The 17,142-nt window shown below is 42.6% G+C and overlaps 1 protein-coding gene across 17 annotated transcripts in view; it reads right to left on the bottom strand.

Annotated features, from left to right (window-relative positions):
• The window catches only part of MYCBP2 (MYC binding protein 2), a 481,356-nt gene that overhangs the window by 94,576 nt on the left and 369,638 nt on the right, over window positions 1-17,142 (bottom strand). For 13 of the 17 annotated variants that reach the window (XM_075336774.1, XM_075336775.1, XM_075336778.1 and 10 more), the window contains 2 exons: window positions 15,700-15,819; window positions 5,196-5,357 (listed from right to left, as the gene is read on the bottom strand). In XM_075336774.1, the coding sequence (XP_075192889.1) occupies window positions 5,196-5,357; window positions 15,700-15,819 (282 nt within the window). The remainder of the gene's footprint in view (window positions 1-5,195; window positions 5,358-15,699; window positions 15,820-17,142) is intronic. The other 4 variants (XM_075336785.1, XM_075336786.1, XM_075336788.1 and 1 more) reach the window with 1 other exon arrangement.

Below are 17,142 nucleotides of genomic sequence, written 5' to 3'. Positions count from 1 at the left end.
AAAAAAAAGGTTAAAAACCATTCATTAAAATAAAGAAAAAAAAAATACATATCGTATTTTTCGCTTTATAAGATGCAGTTTTGTTCCCCCAAATTTTGGGGGAAAGTAGGGGGTGCGTCTTATAAGCCGAATATACAGGGGGGGGGGGATAGATAGATAGATATAGATAGATATAGATAGATATAGATAGATATAGATAGATATAGATAGATATAGATAGATATAGATAGATATAGATAGATATAGATAGATATAGATAGATATAGATAGATATAGATAGATATAGATAGATATAGATAGATAGATATAGATAGATAGATCTATATCTCTCTATATCTCTCTATCCATCTCTCTCTCTATATTATTAAATATATATATATATATATATATATATATATATATATATATATATATATACACACACACACACACACATACACTCCAGGGGAGGTGGGGGCGCTGTGCTGGGGGCTCATATAATATGCACAGCCGCTGTCCATCCCCGGTGGTGCTGAAATCGCACCACAGTGACGGGCTGGGGGAGCGGTGCATATTATATGAGCCTGCGCCCCCCCTGTGATGGCACATGCCCCCCGTGTTAGATATGGCCCCCATGCTGCTGCTCATTCTAAAATAAAAACAGCTTTACTTACCCCCTCCAGAGTTTCTCCCCGTGTCCCTGCTTCCACCTGTGATCAGGCACGCAGAGATCTCAGTCTGCTGTGCCGATCACATGACCGCACTGAGAACCAGGAAGTAAGGAAGAGAAGCATGGAGGGAGACAGGAGGGAGATCAGCGCAAGAGGAGGTAAGGAAAAAAGAGTGTTTTATTTTACTATGGGGAGCAGCCTGGGGGCGATATTTAACACAGGGGGACTTGTGCGTTCTATAGGGGCCATGGGCAGCACCATGGGGGCGATATCTAACACAGGGGGACTTGTGCGATCTATAGGGGCCATGGGCAGCAGCATGGGGGCACTATCTAACACAGGGGAACGTGTGCAATCCATAGGGGGCCATATGCAGCACAGGGGAACGTGTGCAATCCATAGGGGACCATAGGCAGCACAGGGGAATGTATGCAATCCATAGGGGGCCATAGGCAGCACAGGGGAACGTGTGCCAGCACAAGGGGGCTATATTCAATATAAGGGGGCCATATCCAGGTTAAGGGGGCTAATTTTAGAATGGGGGGCTATGAGGGACATATACCCTATATGATTTGTTAGAGGGACACTGGCATTATAAGATGGACCCCATTTAACATTAAAAAAAAAATTTCTCTTTTCCTTCACCAAATTTGGGGGTGCGTCTTATAATCAGGTGCGTCTTATAAAGCGAAAAATACGGTAATTAACCCCAAAATAATAGGTAATTTTCTGAGGACTCATTTTAAAAGGGTTATCAGCAACTAAGCAAGTCAACACTTCTCTGAAAGATAGATCAATTACAGAGGACTATAGATATGCGATAATTTGCGATGTTAGGAATAACCCCGGCTTGAAGAACAGCAAGTTCAGCTCATGTACCTACATAGATGGTCTTCTGACAGGCATGACTTATTTTTGTAATCTTTTTTCCCTGACTTTGGTGCCTGTCTTCCCAGTTTACAGGGTAACGTCGCTGTGCTTTTCTGCACATAATACAGGACGATGATCATTTGCATTTATAGCAGAGGCCGAGTAGTCACGAATACGGAAAGTCATGGATTGTTGAGAAGAACATGCAGAAAAGTGGTTAGGGAACGGGGGGTGATGCACAGGAGAAAAGTGCAAGCTTTTTCCTCTGTTGTGAGATTACAGATGTGGTTTTGCAGGACTAGATATTACATATGCAGTCTAATGGACACATGCTGTATAAGCACACGTAGAAAATGGGTTTGAATCATGCAATGAAAGCAGAGCAGGAAGTTATTTTGTGGAAACTTCCAAATGTACAAATCTTAGCAAAAAAGCATTACAAGTGGTTATCTAGGTGTTAGGCCCCATTCACATGAGTATTTGGTGAGTTTTTTACCTCAGTATTTGTAGCCAAAACCAGGATGGGACAATCAGAGAAGTATAATAGAAACACGTCACCACTTCCGGATTTTTTTTTACCCATTCCTGGGTTTGGCTACAAATATGGAGGTAAAAAACACCCTCACCAAATACTTAACGTGTGCACGTGGCCTTAGATTGCTGCCTTGTCAACTATCCCACCTAGTGAGCAGTTGTGTCTGCCCATACAATCCGGCTTTACCATAATTGTGATGCAGCCCATGTCATGGCAGTAATGCCCTCTTACATAAGCATGGGTCCTGGGAACCAAAAAGATTAGTGAGAAGAGTTTCAGACTGGAATGTAGTATCCGCTTTGCCCCCCAAAAGGGGGCCTTTTAGTTAATACTAAAATGATTTATGGGCGTCTTAAAGGCAATCTGTTATCAGGTTTTTGCCACCTAAACTGAGAGCAACATAATATGAAGACAGACTCCAGCGGTGTCACTTACTGGGCTGTTTACTATAATTTTCACAAAATCACCAATATCAGCAGGAGATCACCACTTAAGGACTAGTATAAAGGCCCCGTCACACTAAGCAACATCGCTAGCAACATCGCTGCTAACGAACAACTTTTGTGACGTTGCTAGCGATGTTGCTGTGTGTGACATCCAGCAACAACCTGGCCCCTGCTGTGAGGTCGTTGGTTGTTGCTGAATGTCCTGGGCCATTTTTTAGTTGTTGCTGTCCCGCTGTGAAGCACAGATCGCTGTGTGTGACAGTGAGACAGCAACAACTAAATGTGCAGGCAGCAGGAGCCGGCTTCTGCGGAGGCTGGTAACCAATGTAAACATCGGGTAACCAAGAAGCCCTGTCCTTGGTTACCTGATATTTACCTTTGTTACCAGCCTCAGCCGCTCTCCCTGTCAGTGCCGGCTCCTGCTCTGTGCACATGTAGCTGCAGGACACATCGGGTTAATTAACCCGATGTGTGCTGTAGCTAGGAGAGCAAGGAGCCAGCGCTAAGCAGTGTGCGCTGCTCCCTGCTCTGTGCACATTTAGCTGCAGCACACATCGGGTAATTAACCCGATGTGTGCTGTAACTAGGAGAGCAGGGAGCCAGCACTAAGCATTGTGCGCTGCTCCCTGCTCTCTGCACGTGTGGCTGGTCACTGGTGAGCTCACCAGCAACTCGTGTAGCGACGCTCCAGCGATCCCTGCCAGGTCAGGTTGCTGGTGGGATCGCTGGAGCGTTGCAGTGTGACATCTCACCAGCAACCTCCTAGCAACTTACCAGCGATCCCTATCGTTGTTGGGATCGCTGGTAAGTTGCTTAGTGTGACTGGACCTTAACTGCGTCCAAGTAGTCATTCATATTCATGAGCACTAAATAATACTACCACCACTGACTGGCAGCTTTATGCCTATGCAGTGTGTATTCAAAAAGCTGCCAATCAGTGGTGTGGGAGGGGTTATACAGCGTTCAGCATTCAGAGAGCTGGTAGATTTACAGCAGATAAAACCTTGAATTTTATCAAAACTGCAGCAAGCAGCCCAGTCACACCGCTACATCATGCAGCTCTCAGATGAGGTAACACCCCTAGTGACGGATTTTTAAACCGCACTAATGTGTTTATTCCCAATAATAGTTAGATTGTCAAGGATCCAAGATCAGAAACCATTTACAGTGCATGTTCCACAAGTGTACACCAATGATAGAAAACCAAAGTGATACATTTTACTAGATGACTTTATTGGAAAGTACTAGATTTTTGAATATAGAAAGAAAAGTGGAAATGTGTATTAATAGGAAACAATATAGAATATATGTAATTATATAGCTCCTTACTTCTGATGTATGCTCAATTGGCACTTAAAAGCCCTATATGCAGGATGGAATAGGGACAGTATGTTTTTTCATTCCAAAAATGAAGATTGAAGGGTTCTGTGGCAAGAGAGACTTATAGCACCACTTCAGTGTTTGAGTTAAAGCACCACTCCAGCGTCCAGCGGTGAAGTATAAATAAAACAAAGTCCCCTGCCTCTGGCCTTATACTCACCCTCTGGCATCGTCGTCTGTTTTCACTGCTGCTCCGGTCGTTCTCTGGCACTTTTGTGACCTGCCGGTTGCTCCACTGTTTCACGGAGTGCGACAGAGATCACAATTCAAAACAAGTCTAGGAGAGCCTCATTCTGGCTCTCAAAGATGCACTGAGTGCTCGTGACGCAACTTCTAGGCAGTCAAAAGTTAGTCACAAGATGGCACTGTGGGACCGGAGCAATGCCAAAAAAGGAAGAATAAGCCAGGGGAGGAAGTAGAAGAATGGGAGGACAGGGGACTTAGATTTAACCCACTCAGATGCTGAAAAGAAGTAAACTGCAGAGTTGCGCTATCACTCCACTCAACATACAACAACACTGAACTATCCCCTTAGGCTGCAGTGCATTGTCCTTGCTTCTGGTGTTAGAAACCAAAACGTCAAAAAGTTAAAGGAAAATGTATAAATAAAAAAAAAAAAAATGAAATTCTTTTCTTGCTATTAAAGATGGTAATGTAAACCATATGCTCCACCGGAAAACCTCTAAATGCTATATTATATTATAGGAACAAATACCTCAAGCCATTAAATACTGGAAAATGTATGGAATATACTTCTTTACAGTGATACAGAAATTCCTTGTTGGAACATGATGAACAATGGATAACCATATACCAAAATCAAATGTATATGTATATATGCAACATGCATGTGTAGGGTAAAATCATTCAATACACGCACATGATACATGAAAATCTAGGGGCACTCTGGTAACAACAGCTTAGATGACGTCCTTAAGGCAGCAAAAGCTCCGGTTCTTGTTGAAGAGCTAGTTTGACTCAGCTTTAGACTAGATTTCTCCTTAATCATTACCAACCAGCTATAAAGAAAATTATTTGATCAATAGAAGCTACTATCTAAAATAATTGAATATGGCTACTAATCTTGAACTGGAAGCTGACGTCTCTATTCTTTGACGTTACCAATTAAATGCAGATAGCATTTAATGTCAACAAAACAAAGCAAGACTATAGAAATAGGCTTATCACAATTGTACAAGACATGTTTTGCTTCAGTAGACAGCCATGCATGCATAGAAATGGAGGTCTCTGAAGAACAGATGACATTGCCTCAGAAAGAATGGTTGGATGAGCATGTAAGACGGACAGACTTACTCTGAAGCGAAGGCTGAGGCTGCTGGAAGGAGGGGGATTGTCCGAACACAAATGGGCTGTGGACTAGGGAAGAGGGAGGTTTTGCAGCTTGATCAAAGATGGAAGGAGCTGGCAAATTAGGCCGTGACTGAATGGAATTCAGTAAGGCACTCAGCTGATCACCTGCAATGGGCAAAACAGTCAAAACTACAACCCGTTATTGAATGAATTAAACAAATATTACAGTTCAGGACTTCTGAACTGATGTATCAAAAGAAAAAAAAACAAAAAAAAAAAACAGTCAGGAATTAATAAAAAAAAAAATTATATATAAATCACACCAAGGCATGCAAAGGTATCACAACATGCAATAAAAGATACACAATAAAATTCTTAAACCTGAAAAGTCCCCCAAACCGCCACCATGAGTTTATTCTGCCTAACAAGCCCTATGTACAATATAAGTGATTGCAGTGTATGGTAAATGTGTAATAATGCATTTCAATAACGCTAATTAGTTTTAGACTAGTCGAGGGAGCTTTGGTTTCCCCAGACTAGTCGAGGGAGCTTTGGTTTCCCCAGACTAGTCGAGGGAGCTTTGGTTTCCCCAGAGTAGCATACCTACTAATCATGCTACTGCGCAGTTTGTGAGCAATTACATGGTTTGCAAGAGTTGGCATCACCGCTGGCCTCCTGTAGGTTTCGTGCATGCATGCGACTCATTTCAGGTCAGAGCGCCCAGTCTTCACTGTGCATGGACATGAAATGATTCAAGTCACACAATTGCGCATGCCTTGCAGAGAGCCGGAAGGGATGTGGACTTTGGCAAATCATGTGATCACACACACACAGGGGCACAGTAACTTGATTAGTGGGACAACTTGTGTAGGGAAACAAATGCCCCTTCAACTGCGATAAAACTAATTCGCATATTGGAAATACATTTTTAACATTCTTTGTTGCCATATACCAAACACTACAATCCCATACTGTAAAAAGAGTTTGTTAGGCAGGTTGTTAACATAGAAATAAACACATGGTGGCCATTTGGTGGGCATGGGGTACCGGTCATGCTCTCTTTACGGAAACTACTACTTCACTGATCACAACCAGGTTAGTGTTTAATAATTTACATACACCTATTTTCATTAGTCTTAAAATCATAACATAAACATTAAGATGGGAGGTAAAGTGGGGCCCAGTGATAGTCAATTCTATGTATCATACATAAAAACTGCACTGGGGGCTGAAATCCCTAATGGTAGTGTCAACAGTTGGATATACTGTATTTTTTTTTTATCTAATAAGGTTTCAGCAACAGAAGCCAAAACCAGTGACATTTTATAATTTTGGCTGCTTAGGCCTCATTCAGAAGTCTATTTGTTTACGTGCACAAAACAAAAAAAAAAGGTACCTTTGCCACCAGTGGTGTGGATCGGAGCGCCAACAGTGGTGTGGATCGGAGCGCCACCAGTGGTGTGGATCGGAGCGCCACCAGTGGTGTGGATCAGAGCGCCACCAGTGGTGTGGATCAGAGCGCCACCAGTGGTGTGGATCGGAGCGCCACCAGTGGTGTGGATCGGAGCGCCACCAGTGGTGTGGATCGGAGCGCCACCAGTGGTGGTGATCAGAGCGCCACCAGTGGTGGTGATCAGAGCGCCACCAGTGGTGTGGATCAGAGCGCCACCAGTGGTGTGGATCAGAGCGCCACCAGTGGTGTGGATCAGAGCGCCACCAGTGGTGTGGATCAGAGCGCCACCAGTGGTGTGGATCAGAGCGCCACCAGTGGTGTGGATCAGAGCGCCACCAGTGGTGTGGATCAGAGCGCCACCAGTGGTGTGGATCAGAGCGCCACCAGTGGTGTGGATCAGAGCGCCACCAGTGGTGTGGATCAGAGCGCCACCAGTGGTGTGGATCAGAGCGCCACCAGTGGTGTGGATCAGAGCGCCACCAGTGGTGTGGATCAGAGCGCCACCAGTGGTGTGGATCAGAGCGCCACCAGTGGTGTGGATCAGAGCGCCACCAGTGGTGTGGATCAGAGCGCCACCAGTGGTGTGGATCAGAGCGCCACCAGTGGTGTGGATCAGAGCGCCACCAGTGGTGTGGATCAGAGCGCCACCAGTGGTGTGGATCAGAGCGCCACCAGTGGTGTGGATCAGAGCGCCACCAGTGGTGTGGATCAGAGCGCCACCAGTGGTGTGGATCAGAGCGCCACCAGTGGTGTGGATCAGAGCGCCACCAGTGGTGTGGATCAGAGCGCCACCAGTGGTGTGGATCAGAGCGCCACCAGTGGTGTGGATCAGAGCGCCACCAGTGGTGTGGATCAGAGCGCCACCAGTGGTGTGGATCAGAGCGCCACCAGTGGTGTGGATCAGAGCGCCACCAGTGGTGTGGATCGGAGCGCCACCAGTGGTGGTGATCAGAGCGCCACCAGTGGTGGTGATCAGAGCGCCACCAGTGGTGTGGATCAGAGCGCCACCAGTGGTGTGGATCAGAGCGCCACCAGTGGTGTGGATCAGAGCGCCACCAGTGGTGTGGATCGCAAAGCCATGAGTGGTGTGGATCAGAGCATTGGTAGTTTGGATTGCAAAATAGTCAGTGGTTTGGATGGGAGTGGCGTTCATGTGTGGATAAATAAATCTTCTCCTACACAATGTTAATCACGAACTGCACAGGTCTGTGATTTTCATGGATACAGACTTGTACAGTATTGGTAATTTTCATTGATGTTAGTATATTAAAAAAAAAAAAAAAAAAAAAAACACCAAAAAACATTGCCACTTTAAAAATAAATAAATAAAAATCACACAGACGTGTGAACCCCATAGAACGAGTGTGGCCACTATAGCCTGTGAAGATCACGAATGGGACACGTAGGTGAAAAAAGATGTCTGAAGGAGGCCTTAGTCTGAGTTCACATACAGTTTCCCACGATATAGGCATCTGTGAACAGCAATATTTTAGAGGCTATGGACACCCTTGCATTACTTTTTTTCTTAATTTGCATCATAAAGGAAATCTGGATTAACTGTATATGTGGGCATGTGAGTCTTTGACATGTAAATCCATTAACCTAGTTATATATTTTATCTGATGCTTAATTTATAACTAATTAGGATGTTCAGTCATATGCAAATTAGGCTTAAAGTGCTGTAGGAGTGACAGAGCCACTGTCCTCCTATAGCTTCCCTGTCCAGTACCAGCTCCCTATCTGATTTAATTGCCTGCTATGAAGTTGATTGACAGCTCAGTGTCAGTTATAAGTCAGGGCGGGAAACAACCTGGGAAGGCAGATGCTCAAAAAGTGCCTTGTCATGCTCAGGGCACTTAACACTTAATTTTCATAAAAGAATAAAAATACTACCATAGTTACTCAGTAAAGCAGCAAAATATACAAGAGAGAAAGGTGTAGATGGATTTACATTTCAGAGACCTGCAGTCCCATGTGTGGGAAGGGTGAGTTGATCTTACGTACAAATTATTTTTAAATACAAAATTTTGCATCTTTCTAAAAATAGTTATTTCCTACTACTTCGCTGCTACAGAAACTGTGCAACTGCAAAACCTAGCAGGCTGTCCTGCTGTTTATGGCATACTATAGATCTCACTGCTCCTGGCTGATTGGGCTGTCTCCTCTCTAACTCTCTTCTCTCAATGTTAGAAAAAGCAGCAAAAAGGTTAGACACAGCAGATGAGATTGTGGAGAGGGAGGAAAGCATCCAAATGATCAGGGAGAACAGATCACACAGACTGTAGATTGGGAAAAAGGCACACACAAGGAGGTTTGGATTAGATTGCTTAGGAAGCGTATGAGTGTCAAAGAAGGGCACACAAACAGCCGTACCAAAGGGAAGAGAATTACATCTCAAAAATCAGTTTACCAACACAAGTCATAAGACATTCCTCGTGGGTTGTAGATAGGGTAAATCAGTAATGGAAGTAAGTTGTGCTTGAATGTCAGATATTGAAGACAATAGTATCCTGATCATAAGAACCTCACTATCCAGTATATCTGAAGGGACATACCAATATGAAAAAAAAAAAGCTTCAACTCAGAGCAGGTAAGGTAGTGAGAGGTGGACTGTGTGGTCAACCTGCACATCAGGGTGTCTGATGAATGATGGAATGGAGATTGCAGTCCGAAACTTGGTGAAACTTTATTTTCACACAAAGTAATCATTACCAAAGTGAAAATGTGTTTCCCCATATCAAAAATGTCCCTAGCCTTCATATAAGTTTAATGCAAAATCATTCCTCAATTTCCCCCGCCCAGAGACCGCGTCATGCCCATTTCTATGAAAAAGGAGAAAACTGCAACACAAAAATCCACATAAGACCAAGATCATCCAAAAAAAAAAAATGAACACAGAAACTCAAAGAAATATAAAATTAATACTTTATTAAAAACACCAAAAAAGTGACTGGTTAAAGAGTAGGAAACACCATCAGGTGGCACCACGGTATAGGAAACCGGAGGAAAATATGTCAAAGAAACCCTGGAACACCCTCTTGTACATAGGCTATATACAAGGTACAATGGAATACAATGAGAATCTGGACCAATCTGTAAAATATGCAAAAATTTATAGAATTGCCAGTAGTAATAGTATATTAAACAAAAACGTACAATTTATTTAGCAAAACGTATGGTGATACTAAAAATATTAATAGCAGGCTACTTGGAAAATATAGCAGTAAAAGAAGGAGAAAAGGAAAGGATATAGAAAAAGGAGTTTTCCCATGAACAAAGTTAAAGGGAATCTGTCAGCAGGTTTAAGCCATGTAAGCCGAGGACAGTATGTTTTAAGAGTTAAACAACAAAAAGCAACTGTGCTTCCCTTATCTGTGTGTGCGCAATGGTTTATAAACTAAAAGGGTTTATTACCCTGTGATTGACATTACATGACTAGACTGCACTCAGACGCTTCTACTGCTGTGGTTGACACCTCACTGTCTCTATAAGGGCTTATGCGCACGGTGCGTACTCACATGCATTTACGCTGTGTATTGCACTGCAGCGTAAATGCATGCGTCCTGCGTCCCCAGCACAATGTAGATTATGCATGAGACGTGTGCACGTTGCTTTTTTTAACGCAGCGATTTGGGTGCTAAAATTTTGACCCAAATCCGTGCGGTCAGAAAAGCAGCATGTCAATTATTCCGTGCGCTATGGATGCAGCTCCCGCTCTGTTTATGGTGGGGGCAAGCAGCCATAGCGCATGAAAATCGGCTTTTTTGGTACAAAAAACCTGCATCCATTACGCAGTGTTTCTGCAGCGATTTGAAGTGCATATGTGCTGTCAAATCGCTGCAGAATATTCAGCAGTTACGTGCGCATGAACCCTTAAAAACCTGGTGCGGGCGGAGAAGCTCTGCTGTGTTCCTAAATCTAAATTCATTAGATCAAAACGGCTTCAGCCAATAATTATGTGATACATCATTGGATTCAGAATCTTTTTGCCTACATTATATTGGTGTCATATGAGGTTGCAAAAACCTTCTGACAGATTTTGTTTTATTTTAAATCAATAAAACAAGTTTTTGTGCTGAGAATCATATGTCTGACCGTACAGTAACATGGTCTGGCCATACCACATGTCCTGGGCATGGGAGGACACAAAAGTTGGAGAATATTTATTTTTAGGTAAGAGTATGTGCGCATGCTACGTTTTAGTGTGACCAAAAAAAAAAAAAAAAATACACCCTCGAGCAGACTTAACATAAGTAAACACTGCATTTTACAAATAAAATGCGGTCAAAACGCATGCATTTTGGACAGTGCGTTTTCAGATTGAGAAGTCAATGGGTGGAAAATGTTGACAAAACGCAATGAAGTGACATGCTGCTTTTTTTGTTAAAGATTTGACAAATATTTGTCTAACAAAACACTGCAACGTGCGCATGGAAATTCTGACTTGTCATAGACATTGCTGGGGAAGCAAAAGCATGCAGTTTGTCAGTGACAGTGCATTTAAATGCGACCAAAACACAAGAAAAAAAAAAAAACACAACATGCGCACATAGCCTAAGATTATTTGGCTGCAGAAATTTCTGCACCTCCTGGCAGGAAAAAACAAGTGTTTTTGCTATGTGTTTTTCATGCCTTTGGGGTGGAAAACCGCATGGCAAAAATGCTAAAAATTGACGTGCTGCAAAAAGGAAGGGGGGGGGGGGGGGACAAAAAAGCAAAAAAAAACAAAACAAACATGTGCACCAAAGTTTAGAATTCTCATTGACTTTGCTGGCAGAAGGATTTGTATACAGTTTTGTAACAAAATGGCACTCAAAATACAACACAAATGCATTGTGTTCACACAGCCTTTGAGGTAAAGGTTTTTTTTTTAAAAAAAAAAAAAAAAAAAAAATCAGGCAAGGAAATGCTTTACCTCACAAAAAGAATTAGCTGTGATCCCATGCTGTAATGTTTGTACACTTTTGTACTTACTCCCCAGCACAGGTCTCTCTACGGTCAGACATGGCTATTACACAGTACATAGCAGGAGAACATTTATAAGATCTCAGCACAGGAACATTTGTTTTTGAAACAACAATTGTGGAAATTATTCCAAGATCTATTGGTTAAAATCAATTTTAAAATGAACAATTTTTGTGGGAAAACCCTTTTATTTTACCTCCTGCAGAGTGTGGTCCCAGGCCTATATGCACTACTGACAAAGGTTCGTGTTATTTGGCTGTCGGAAGAAGTTTCAGGATGATCCTAAAATGCACTTTAACCATTAGAGATGACAATGTGACCTTCTGTAAACTGTTGAATGTTTCAGTACTTCTTGCACAACTTGTTGTTCTCGAACAAGCAGCTGAATTGCAAAATTCACAACGGGTGTGATCCATGAATCGCCCAATAAATTTTGGGGTTCATTTAGAATTGGTATTTAATCAGTCCTCCTCATCACATTTTGACATGACAACAATTGCCGAAGAGTACCTCGCCATTGTGAGACTTCAAGCAGGATGTGTTCAGAAGGAAATAACCACTGAGCTTCGAGTCAGAGACTATCAGCACCACAGAGTGTCATCAACAGGTTGCAACAGAGATCGAGGGAGACTGGAAGAGTCACTTAAAGGAATCGAAGTGGATGTCCTTTGGCCACATCCCACACTAATATGAACAATGTCCTTCGGAACTGGATGATTAATGGCACACAACTCCAGACAAATTTATCCCCTTCACCACCCGGCGATTTTCAATTTTCCGTTTTCGTATTTCCACCCCTTCTTCCAAGAGATTTAACTATTTTTATTTTTCCCCATTAACTTAGCTGTATGAGGGCTTATTTTATGCAGGACAAGTTGTACTTTTGAATAAAACCATTACATTTTTACCATATGGTGTACTACAAAAAACGGGAATAAATTCAAAGTTCGGTGAAATTGCAATAAAAGTGCAATTCCACAACTGTTTGTTAGGTTTTTTATTTGCTTTGTTTACTATATTGTAGAACTGACCTAGCACTATGATTCTCCAGGCCAGTTTAAGTACATAGATATCAAACCAATCTAGTTTTTGTTTAATTTAATTGGCGAAGAAATTCAAAAGTTTGTAAAGATAAATAAAAAATTACGTTTTTATTTAATCATCCCTTATTGCATTTTACTGAAATGTTGTTGTGGCTATAAAAAAAAAAAATAATAATTTTGGACATTTTTTTTTTTACTTGTCTTTGAAAGGGCTACATTCGCTTATAAATAGTTTGGGGTCTACAACCATGCTGATGGATTCAATTTAAAGTTGAGGTATTACTTTTTATTACAAATATAAATTAATTAATTACAAATATAAACAAAACAGTTTATGGGTGGGGATTGTAAATTTTATCAGTGAAACAACCTGATCAGTAAGTAGGACTACCTGTTAAGGCAACTTAAGGGGTACTTCTCACATAGCGAGATCGCTGCTGAGTCACGGTTTTTGTGACGCACCAGTGACCTCATTAGCGATCTCGCTGTGTGTGACAATGAGCAGTGATCTGGCCCAGGATGCGAGATCGCTGCTCGTTACACACAGTGCTGGTTTATTTTTTGGACGTTGCTCTCCCGCTGAGAAGCACACATCGCTGTGTTTCACAGCGAGAGAGCAACGATCTGAATGTGCAGGGAGCCAGCGTCTGGCAGCCTGCGGTAAGCTGTAACAAAGGTAAATATCGGTAACCAAGCGAAACCCTTTGCTTGGTTACCCGATATTTACCTTGGTTATTAGCGTCCTCCGCTCTCAGGCTGCCAGTGCTGGCTGCCTGCACACGTAGCCGGAGTATACATCGGGTAAATAAGCAAAGCGGTTTGCTTATTAACCCAATGTGTTCTCTGGCTAGGAGTGCAGGGAGCCAGCGCTAAGTGGTGTGCACTGGTAACCAAGGTAAATATCGGGTAACCAAGCAAAGTACTTTGCTTGGTTAGCTGATATTTACCTTAGTTACCAAGCGCATCGCTTCCACGCGTCGCTGCTGGCTGGTCACTGGTGATCTGCCTGATTGACAGCTCCCCAGCGACCATCTAGCGAGGCACCAGCGATCCTGACCAGGTCAGATCGCTGGTGGGATCGCTGGAGCATCGCTAAAGTGGGACGGTACCCTAACTTTTAACATCCACTCTCTAGGAACAGCATTTTGCCATGTGCAGAGACATCATTCATTGCCCACCCCTTGATGATCGAATGGCTGCTAAAAAAAATAAATTCTACAAACTAGGACGATCCCTCCATTATATGGACTTGTGGGTCAGCGTGAACCTTTCAACTAAAAGGCAGGTAGTGCATTTAAATATAATCTGCCTGATCCCAATCGCCCTTGAAGTTATATGTTAGGGAAGGGCTCTGAAGAACGGATAGGTAGTCAGGGTATCATTCTGGTATCTCAGATTTTAAAGCTGGCCATGCACATTATATGACTGTTGGCCAAATGATGCTCTGGCCTTGTCCTTTCTATAAAAAAGCCGCCAGCTGACACATTGGCCAGCGGTTTATCTCAGGGATAACAATGCAATCAGCAGTCCGAAATCGAACGTACGAGATTGACATCTGTCCCGACCACCAGTTAGTCAGCGTCCCCACAAACATTAAGCAGTCGACCAAATCCATCGATATCTGCGTGTTCATCAGATATTAGTCTAGTGTGTATTGGGCCTTAAACCACTAAAAATAGTTTCCAACTATGTACAGACAATGAATGGCAGATGCAGGTTTGTGGTCACCACCTTATGTAAGAAAAATAAAAATCACTAAGAAAACATTTATACTCAGTATAACAAGTTTTTCAAATTTACAGCTATTCAAGAAAATACAATGTACGCAAATATAAGATCTTTAAGAGGCTACCCTTACATCATTCAATCATTAAACTAGCTGCAAAACAATTAGTAGACCCAATTGACGCTTGATTCTGTCACCAATGCTTAGGTCTATAATCACTTATTATTCACATATATATAGTTTACAGTCACTTACGTTTGTAAGAGTTGGACACGAATGATGAAAAAATTGGGCACCCAACGGAGCGGCTAATTTGACAGAAAAGCCTTGCTTGCAACACTTTACCCATCTCAGGGAGACTCATGTAACCCAACCACACTAAACAGCTACATCATTTTTTCTCTGGTGTTTTGGTTACAGTGTGAAGACTTCTCAGTCAGACACATGAATGGGTCCAAAGACTTCTCAAGCGAAAACATAAGCTTCTTAAGAACTATAGTCCAATGCGAACACTGATTCACCAAAAGGGGGAGATGGTGGGGTCTTGCTGACCATACACCTTCCCCATCCTGCTTCAATGTGTGCATAATATGGCTATGCATGATCTTTAGTCTAGCTTACAATTCCCATTTCTATGGGTAGGCTAAAGCCTTAGGCCCTGCAGTACAGGTAGAGCTTGTTCACACAGAGCGCTTTTGATGCATTCTTGTGTGGAGGGAAAAACAAAACTATTTCACAGTAACAGAAGTGAAAGATTACTAAAATCTGTTACATTGTTTTTCCTTTGTATTTTGTGACCAGTGGTGCATATTTTTCTAAGTATGCAGCATGTCATTGTCAGTATTTCTACAAGTTTTTCCCCATAGAGATCAAAATGGCTTAGCACCAATAACCGTATTTAAAAAAAAAAAAACATAAAAACATTAAACTTGTGTCATTTCCATTGCAGTTTTCTTGCCATAGTCTGCATTTTTTATGCAGAAAACACATAATTTAATGGTATATTTTTTTATGTATAAAGGTCTAAATTGAATCTACTTTCTAAGTGTAATTGGTAGATTGTAGAACTTACCCATGGGTCCTGTTCACATCAGGTTTAAAGACACTGACATATGCAAGGAAAAGCTCATCAAATACCTTGGATGCCAGACCTCTTTTACTGGACACTGCTACACAGAATAGCTTAGTCTCCTACACTACTCTAAACCTATGTTGTGGCACAACTTTTGGCCATGGTCATGTGGCCATGATTAGGAGCTTTTCGAGAGACTTTTCTTGCACACACTAAGCAAAAGAAAAGCAAATTAGAAAGAAACCTACCGTTATTTCCAAGACCATAATCAAATCCTGGCACGATGCTTCCACTTGCAGTACGGCGAAATATCTGAATGGAAAATGGGCTGGGAGGTGGAGTCTGAGAGCCCTGATCCAAAGCTTGCTCTGCATAATGAGAACCACACAAATAACTCAGGTCACTGCCACGTCTCGGAGATATTCCACCAAACAGCAGCTTATTTATTTTAGTCTTGGTCCTTTCTTAGCTTCCCTTTTAGATCTTTCTTCAATTCAAGCCTACTTTTAGTTAATGTGAAAAACCACTTGCTTTCCCATCTATGCATATAACTTAAGGCATTTGCCTCTCTGCCTGGCCTCAGTGTGGAGGTAAAATATTGGATGATAAAATCCGACAGGTGGATAAGGATCTGCAGATCGCAATCAAACACCCGTCTCTTATGATTATAGATTAGCTGCTTCCTTTGAAAACACGAACACAACCACTAATTTGTATCTTCTGGGGCCAGGCGAGAAGTGTCTGATGAGTAACGGCTATTACCTTTAGACACTTCCCACCATGCTTCTTTGCTGCATATTATACATGGATTAGGCTGGGGCCACACGGGGATTACTGCGATCCCCTCGCATGACACTCGGCTCACGATGGCAGTACAGTAGAGCCGAGTGTCATGTGAGTGTCCCTGCGACTGAGGTCCAATGCAAGAGGACCTCAGCTGCGGGGGGCGGGCTGGCACTGAGGAGGGGTGGGAAAGTGCTGCGGAGGGGAGGGCCTGCACGGAGGAGGAGAGGGAGGCATTTCTCTCCCTCTCTCATCCATTGCCATTCTCTCCCTGCACTTGTGGTACACCGGTGTACTGCGAAGGCAGTGCGATTTTTCTCTCGCCCCATAGACTTGAATGGGTGCGAGAGAAACAATGATCGCATTACAGTCGCAGCATGCTGCCATTGTTTTCTCAGTCCAATTAGGGCTGAGAAAATAATCGCTCATGTGCGCTGACACACAGGCCAATATTGGTCCGAGTGGAATGTGATATTTTATCACACTCCACTCGCACAGATTTTCATGCAGTGTCTCTTAGGCCTTATGAAGAGATTTTCTACCAGTAAGAGATGCATAGTTTCTATTTACAGTATGTATGGAGACAAGCAAAGGTTTTCTGATTACGGAGTACAAAAGGGACTGATTTATTGTTACATTGGTGCAAATGTACTTCAGTCACTCCCTGGATTTAAAGGCATGTGAAATTTTGTGCCATTTTTGCAAAATGTGTTACTATGAGCTATAACAGTCAGCAAATACTACTAGACAGAAAAATAAAGACAAATCTGCAGGATGAAATCAGACCTTTGCTAGCGTGTTGGACTCGAATACAAATAAGTGCACCTACGGAGTGGTACTGACTCTCTAAGGCTCTGTGCGCACTGGGAAGTGGAATTTTCTTGAGAAAATTCCGCATGCCCTCAAAG

Source organism: Anomaloglossus baeobatrachus, chromosome 2 (genome assembly GCF_048569485.1).
Source record: "Anomaloglossus baeobatrachus isolate aAnoBae1 chromosome 2, aAnoBae1.hap1, whole genome shotgun sequence".
Lineage (NCBI taxonomy): Eukaryota > Metazoa > Chordata > Amphibia > Anura > Aromobatidae > Anomaloglossus > Anomaloglossus baeobatrachus.
This window is presented reverse-complemented; position numbering and strand designations above follow the sequence as displayed.